Genomic DNA, 8,480 nt, shown 5'->3' with positions numbered 1-8,480 from the left:
CTCAGCACAGCCTACCAGGTGTTCTATTAAACTATAAGTATAGTTCAACAAGTATAGTTCAATAATAATAATACAACTTGTATACTGTGTATATCACCTGTAATACAAAACATGTAGCTAGTGCTTTACATTAACAAATATTAGAAGAAAACAAATTATTAAGAGGAAGTATAAAAAATAGCATTTGATTTATTTAATATTTTATTAACAGTTTGCAAATAGTGCAGTGGTATGATTTTACAATGATGCTAAAAGGATAACACAAAAATCCCTACGGGCTTGTTTTCATTGTGGTCCTGTAGCAGATCTACAACCGCAAAACACATTGTGATGAGCTTGTAGATCTGCGCTTTTTTTTAAAGCCAAAGTTAAAATAGGGCATAAAGGAGTAGTATAGGTATAGGGCATAAAGGAGTAGTAGAAATTAAGAATGACTTAATTTCTATCAATTACACACCCCATGAAGCCTTGATTCATGGATATGTTTTTGTTTTTATCATAATATTGAGCCAATAATTTGATGACTGGGTCATCAGTCAATAGGAGACTCGATGGAGACTCTTTGAGTCTCCTAGACTCCACTGGTCATCAAATGATTGGCTCAGGAATGCGACAAAAACAAAAACATCTCCATGAATTCAAGGCTTCATGGGGTGTGTAAATGATAAAAAATAAGTACTTTTTTGGGTGAACTAATCCTTTAAGTTATGCAAAGCACATAATCAATCAATAAGAAATTTAAATGGCAAATAAAATGAAATAAAATGCTTAATACTGATGAGAAATAGATGCATAACTTCTCTTGCACTGTTTTAAGAATACAACAGAACAAACATATTCATCTACATGAAACATGGTATTAAAATGGAACAGATGGCTGTTAGATTCATATTATCCCCCCGCCCACCACCGGGCACCACGAAGGGTTAATCCGCCCCTGGGTAGAACTGCAAGGCAGACAAACCAAAGCAAACACACACACACACACACACACTACTACATGTAAACACAGCCATCATGTAGCTGTACCAACACACCAGCTAAATGATACATTGTGAACATGATGGTTTCAGCACAAAACTATTTCACAGATCGAGTAGGCGAACCAAGAACACTTTGCATCGTTCCATCCTTTGTTAGAATTGGAAGAATGAGACCCATCATAATACTCAGCACAGTCTTCTTCTTCGTTAGGGTGCATGTTGGTGTCAAGATCAGGCTCACCAGTCACCCAGTACCTGTAGAAGTAGGAACATATAATTAATACAATACTTTTACAAGGATGGTTTTTCACTCTAAATCGTTTGTTTGTTTGTTTATTTGCTTTTTAAAGATTTTTTGTGATTTTTATGCCTTTATTTTAGTGAGGGCTAGGGAAAGTAGGCTGACAGAAAATGGGGAGAGAAATGGGGGGGGGGGGGGGGGGTGACACGCAGTAAAGGTCGTCGGGAACAGGAGTCAAACCCGCGACACACTGTCAGGCTGGCATTGGGTGCCTGGACCGTCACGCTACAGCCCAGGCCAATCGTTTGTTTTTTAATCATCACCTCATTTTATATTCAGTGATTTTCAAACGTATACATCGATAAATTAGCCGATCTACAAGCTCTCAACACGTTGCATTGCAATGTGTTGTAAGCTTGTAGATCGGCTATTTTTGCCACTTTTGAAAATGTGTGGGATAAATGAATGAATGAATAGATATAATATTTATTTTAGGATTGAGAAATGAGTGCACACTCAAAGTACTGATATAGTGAATAAATAAATAAAAAGATTACAATTAGCCTATTTGTATATATTTCACTAATAATGAGTGGTTCCCACACAATCCCAAGGTTCACCTGAAACACATGACCAGTGTTGGTTATAATTACTCAGGAACAGTAATAAATTACTAGTTACTTATTACTCCTTAGTAATTATATGAGTTATTAGTTGGTATCAAGAGGTATCAATCAGTTATTAGGGGTAGGCGTGCTGCAGGACGATATGTGAGTTATTTCATTCATTTTGTATTGAATAACTTCATAACTTAACTAGAAAAAGTGCTCCTCGGAGCACAGGTCTCCGCCAGGTCAGGTAGGTTAGTGTGGGCCAGCAATGTTCAGAATTCGCCAATCAGGCTGGAATGTGAAAAATCAGACGAATCGGACGAATCCGTCTTGATCACTTAACTAAAGAGATCATTTGTACTGATTTGTGTGATGTTTGGACAACATTTGTAGGAGTGATAACTCTATATAAAGACTATAAAGAAATGAGCCTCCTGGTGGCGCTATAATTGGGCAATGTTGAAAGGGTTGCATTTGTGGCCTCAACATAGTGCAAATGTGCGTGCAAAGTTTCACTGCAATCGGACGCTGCGTTCATGATTTGCAACATTTTGTTGAAAACGGGCCACTCCTGCAAACTTTAGATGTCAATCTTAGCCAATGAGGATGGAATATGACAAATCTAACAGATCCGTCTAGATCACATGACTATAGAGATCATGTCTTCTGATTTGCGTGAAATTTGGATCAAATCTGAAGGAGCAACAATCGTAAAATGTGTTTTATATAAGTCGGCCTCCTGGAGGCGCTATAAAAGGCAGATGTGAAAAATGCAGGGCAGAGGTTTTTCCTTGGCCTCTAGGGGGTGCATACAAAGTTTTACACAGATCGGTGCAGATATAGGTAAAAACACGAATCGGCCTGTTATAGCGCCACCATGAGGCTGATCTGAAAATGTTCAATTGGCATTTCTTCCTCTGCCTAGTGATAATGTGCGTGCAAAATGTCACGGAGATTGCATGCTGCGTTCATGATTTGCAACATTTTGTTCAAAACGGGCCACTCCTGCAAACTTTAGATGTCAATCTTAGCCAATCAGGATGGAATATGAAAAATCTAACAGATCCATTTGATCACATGACTATGGAGATCATGTCTTCGGATTTGCGTGAAATTTAGATCAAATCTGAAAGAGTAACATCATAAAATGTGTTTTATATAAGTCGGCCTCCTGGTGGCGCTATAAAAGGCAGATGTGAAAAATGCAGGGAAAAGGTTTTTCCTTGGCCTTTTATAGCGCCACCATGAGGCTGATTTGAATTTTTTCAAGTGGCATTTCTTCCTCGGCCTAGTGAGAATGTGTGTACAAAATTTCACGGAAATTGCATGCTGTGTTCATGATTTGAGGCATTTTGTGTGTGCACACTTTGAGAACACTTTGAGACGTTATGGATTATAATGGCCTACTTTCAATATAGGCTACCATTTTATGCAGAAATCCTCCCATTGTCCGATGACAGAGCAAGGAGGAGTGAGTTGGGTAGGAAAGAACACCTCCCCATAGCATTTAAACACCGTCTTCAAGCAGATGATATTATCAGACAGATCAAACTCATAACTAAAAGATTGGGGTCTTTATGGCCAAACATTTGCTGCCCCTTGCGGTCATGAAGGACGCAGGATTAGGATATATCAGCCTGTCGCCTCACAGAGTTTCAGCAACACAGTAAACAACAATTCATTTTAACCATGAACGTGACATTAACAAGTAAACACACACTTACTTTAAATAACAGCCTCTCGTTTTTTGAAACATGGCTTTGAAATATTAGAATCTAAATGATGGTAGTAGTTATAGGCTAATTGCAAAAAATAAATGATTTATTGCCTAATGAATGCCCAACACGTGGACTCACTAAATATTGAACCATCCCTCCCTATGCAGGCAGACGTTTAATTAATTAACAGTCTTGTTAATCATTGTTTTTATTTCAACAGAGCACATAATTCACACACGGCGACACATATAGAACAGTGGCATAAAGGAGAGCCGGACGAGGCGTGAACGTGCGCTTGACGCCTCCGGTGTGGGGGAGGTTCGTTGAAAATAATGGGGGACGGCTGTTTTGACGCGTGCCGTTCGCCGCCTTTGTGTGTTGGCCTTTATATTACTTAGATACTGTGTTGTATCATTTATTACTTTTACTGTATTCCATATCGTTGCTGTCAGGTGGAATCCCAGGTGTCCAAAATCATTCCTTTTTCATTATTATTTTAAAAACATTTTACAATAGTGAAAATATCCAATCTGCAAGCCCACAACGCATCGCGATGGTACACAACAGTGTACCTCGACACACCCTTTGAGAACCACTGTTCTAGGTATTAGATGCTAATTAACTGGATAGTGAGGTAGACACAGATGTCTTAGTGACAGTGCAGTAGATTTGAGACATTTAATACCCTTAAGAATAATGACAGTAAAATGAAGATGATCAGTCTTACGTTGGTGTGGTCAGTGGTGTTCCATCTATCCACTGGAAAGATCCTTCTCTGTCTCTATCGGTCAAACCCAACCACACTCTCTTGTTGAAACTGGCAACAAAGTCCTGGGCAGAAAAACTGATGGTTACTGATGTAAAAACTGTACAATAGATGTCTGTCTTCACTAAGTGGAATAGGATACAATGCACACATGTGTGTGCGCACAAGCATGAAGCCAAGCCATGCACACATGCAAACATACAAGTACACACACACACACACACACACACACACACACACACACACACACACACACACACACACACACACACACACACACACACACACACACACACACACACACACACACACACACACACACACTACCTGTTTTGCTTCGCTCTTTATAACAATCAGGTCAGATTGTCTGTCTCTACACCACTGTCTGCTCTCCTCCCAGTTTTTGGTCCCAGTAGAGATGTAATAACAACCTCTGTCGAATTTCTGCCATCCAGGTGATTCTAACAATAAAATAATAAAGTTGGGCACTATTTTTTCTCTCCCTCAAATTCATGACAAATGAATGAACAACATGATATAACAATGAATAAAAACAGTGATGTCTCACTCACCACAGAGTCTCAACTTCATGTCATCTCGGTCTTTAGTCAAGTTGTTTTGTCTGGTCTGTAACTGATCAAAGCTAGTCTGTAACTGGTCAGAACTGCTCTGTAGCTGGTCTTTCTGTTGAGTCAGTTGGTTATGTCTGTTCTGTAACTGGTTATAAGTGGTCTGTAGCTGATCTTTCTGTTGAGTCAGTTGGTTATGTCTGTTCTGTAACTGGTTATAATTGGTCTGTAGCTGATCTTTCTGTTCATCTGGGCTATTATGCCTGGTCTGCAATTGGTCAAAACTGGTCTTAAGTCGGTTAAAATTGGTCTGTAACTGTTCTCGGTCTTCAGTCAGGTTGGTGTTCCTGGCTTGCAATTGGTTGTAATTGTCTCTCTCCACCTTGTTGGACTGATCTGTATGGAAACAAAAGCAAAAAATAAAAATGGAAGATGTACTAATTAAAGAAACGTATACCTACTGCAGCAAGTCAATTGTTATTATTAAAGTACAGTATAATTCATGCTAGCTGATCTATCAGGAGGAGTAAATAATAGCTATCTTGAAAACACATGATCGAGATTCTTTCTGTGTGCAGTTTGTATGTTCTCCCACTGCTCACTTGGGTTTCATCCCACACCAAAACACATGTGAGGGAGAAACTCCTGTCAGTGACCTTGAGCAAGGCATTGGTTTTAGAGCCCCCATCTGAAGCAAACACGTAACGGTGCTTCAGCACCATAGACAGAAAGACAGAGCAGTCTGCATGGTGTTGGATTGAGACTGGAGTGGAGTTCCTAATAAGATTATTCAACACAATCAAAGAACATAGGCCGATGTAGAGTTGTATAACTACAGAGGTAATACAGCTCATTAGCCACAGCATGAAGCTATGAGGGAAAGAGTAGTGGAAGCTACAGTACGCTAAGAGGAGAGATGACGATTAGCGAACAGCAATATGGTTTTATGCCAAGAAAGAGCATTACAGGCCCTGAGAGTGTTGATGGAGATGTAAGGGCAAAGGAGTTACACTGTGTCTTTATGGAACCTAAGGAAAGCACATGATAGGGTGCCAAAATAAATTTTACAGCTAATTTAGATTTTGTTTTAGGGTAACACTTGCTCATATAGGGGCCAATTCATACACGTAATTAACCCTTAATTAGTGTTTATCATACATTAAATCATCATTAATTCATCGGTCGGTCCCTGGTGGTGCTGTTCCAAAACTTCCATGTAGTGCATGGCTGTGTATTAGGCTGACGGGGATATCATGTATATATGTATGCATGTGTGTATGTATACATATGTACTACGTATCACTGGCACCTAAGCAATGGAGCCAAGTGCAGCATGGGCTCTTGCACTTGATCAATAGTGGGAGCCCGGTTGCCTCTACTCCCGCCCCATGAGTTATTTATGGGTTATTTTGTATAATAATAAATAATTAAGCATTTAAAATTACTTATTTAATAGAATCTGAGCCCACTTTTGAAATCATTCACAAATCATTTCAAAGATTCACTCCCTCCCTTACTAGTCTTGGATTTAATCCAAGACTAGTAATTTTGTAAAGTTTGCATGGCTATGATTGAGTTCCCATCGCATAGATATCCAAATTACAACTAATTGAAAACTCGGGACAATGGATAAACAGGATAGGGCAGGCTACTGTCGATGGAATATGTTATCAACTGGAAATGATGACAATGCGTTGCATCGCAACGCATTGTCTGCTATTTTCAAATGGCCGAAAATATGTAGGGCTGAAGTGGGTAATGTATGTTTTGTAATAATAATCCAAATCTTCAAAGTATCTAGTAACTCAAGTTTTCAAATAATTGTTGTACATTGTTTGTAAATTGTAGTAAAAGTACAACATTTGCCTCTGAGATGTAGTTGAGTAGTAAAAGTACTGTACATTGGAAGTACTCCTGTAAAGTAAAAGTACCTCAAAACTCTACTTAAGTACAGTACTTGAGCAAATGTACTTTACATACACTATACACCACTGGCGTGCAGAGGCAGCAGTAGTGTTGAGCACTCATCCTTGCATTACAAAAGCCACAGAAAAAATCAAATCTAGAAGAAAACTAACAAATACAATGGGGTGCCTAGTGCCTACCCACTATGTGCATGCCCCCCTAATAATAATAATAATAATAATAATAACAATGTAATGAGCTGTCATATATAGCTAGTGTATATATAAAAAAACATCAGTGTTGGGCTCGTTACAAAAAAGTTACAGTATATATTACTTGTTACTCTTTTCAAAAGTAATGTTGATTATGATGTTACTTTACTTATTACTCCCTGCAAACATTAACTATTTACACTATTACTTATATATCTCACAAAATTGAGGATCAGCAAGAAATTGGCAAGTGTTTAAATTATTTTCAGCCCACACTGTAAATCAACAGATGCAACAGATATAAAATATGTCATTTGCAAACTATTTAGACAAGGAATAGGCTATACTTAAATGAAGACAGCATTGGACAGTGTCTTCAACTGCCTACAGAAACCTTTTGGGATTGAGTGGAATTTATTTTGATTTGAATCATGAAAACAGATGATGAACAAGCTAACAACGTGCCGCAGTGTGATGCGTAACTATGAGAGCTGGCCTGGCATAAAAACACATAATGTTGTGTCTATGGAGATCCAACAGTCTCATTCAAATCAAGTCATTGTATGGATTAAACATTATGTTCGATCATCATAGATACATAACAAAATATAATAAGATGCTTTGTTTCTTAAACTTGACTTACAGAGGTAGAGTGGGACAGCAATGTTGAGCAGAACCAGAACAGCACAAAGCAATCCAACTCTGAGTCCAATCCGCCTCTGCCGTCTTATCTCTGGAGGACACACACACACACACACACACACACACACACACACACACACACACACACACACACACACACACACACACACACACACACACACACACACACACACACACACACACAATGAGGGAGTGAATCAGTGAGATCAGTTACAAATCTTAAAATGTCCTGTTTAAAAAGTATTTGGGGTGATTTTTAGTTTTAGTAAACATCTCTTACCAGACTGCAGTATATTCTGTAGATCTCTCTCCTTCGCTGTAGGCCTGGTCTTCATCTCAGCATCTTCGCAGGTTGCATCGTCTAGGGTTTGGAGTTCAAGGTTATCATAAATGTTCTCTGCAGCCATTTCTACCCTTGTGATTCAATTCTTCTTGCAGGTTTTTGACATGGTCCACCTCCTCACTACGCTCTGAGTTAAGGAGAAGAGCGGTCTTTCTTTTATTCATGTGCCTCTCTTCCTCTTTTATTTTGGTTTGTTCCGCCCTCATTTAGAAAAAAATGTTTTCATTGCAACAAGTATTAAATAAATACATATGCATAGGTTTTATGAAATGACGATGACATGATGAGTGACTGCATTGGTGTCAGTGTTTGTGACTTTACATTAAACCGTTAAAATGTAAAACAACAGCATAGATATGTAAAGCTTTCTCACAAACAGTGACATGTTCTCTAAATGCTGCTAAAATAATCATATTTGCTTGATGAGTGCACAAACAACTTTGACCCAACACAGGAACTATTGTTATTA

The 8,480-nt window shown here is 38.6% G+C and overlaps 1 protein-coding gene across 1 annotated transcript; it reads right to left on the bottom strand.

Annotated features, from left to right (window-relative positions):
* Positions 1 to 253: 253 nt before the first annotated feature.
* Positions 254 to 8,120, bottom strand: LOC311035549 (uncharacterized protein). Its single transcript, XM_084043824.1, has 6 exons — positions 7,949 to 8,120; positions 7,649 to 7,738; positions 4,892 to 5,284; positions 4,647 to 4,780; positions 4,281 to 4,384; positions 254 to 1,238 (listed from the first exon to the last, which is right to left on the bottom strand). Exons 1-6 carry the CDS (start codon positions 8,073 to 8,075, stop codon positions 1,070 to 1,072), a joined length of 1,017 nt encoding a protein of 338 aa, XP_083899950.1. The 5' UTR covers positions 8,076 to 8,120; the 3' UTR covers positions 254 to 1,069.
* Positions 8,121 to 8,480: the final 360 nt, after the last annotated feature.

The sequence above is a fragment of the Gymnoscopelus microlampas genome (genome assembly GCF_963454915.1).
Source record: "Gymnoscopelus microlampas genome assembly, chromosome: 19".
NCBI classification, from domain to species: domain Eukaryota; kingdom Metazoa; phylum Chordata; class Actinopteri; order Myctophiformes; family Myctophidae; genus Gymnoscopelus; species Gymnoscopelus microlampas.
This window is presented reverse-complemented; position numbering and strand designations above follow the sequence as displayed.

Coding starts and splice junctions, on each gene's coding strand:
- LOC311035549 (XM_084043824.1), bottom strand. CDS start 8,075: ATGGCTGCAGAGAACATTTATGATAACCTTGAACTCCAAACCCTAGAC. Junction 7,739..7,948: donor ACAGAATATACTGCAGTCTG/GTAAGAGATGTT, acceptor TGTGTCCTCCAG/AGATAAGACGGCAGAGGCGG. Junction 1,239..4,280: donor ACACCACTGACCACACCAAC/GTAAGACTGATC, acceptor CTACTTCTACAG/GTACTGGGTGACTGGTGAGC.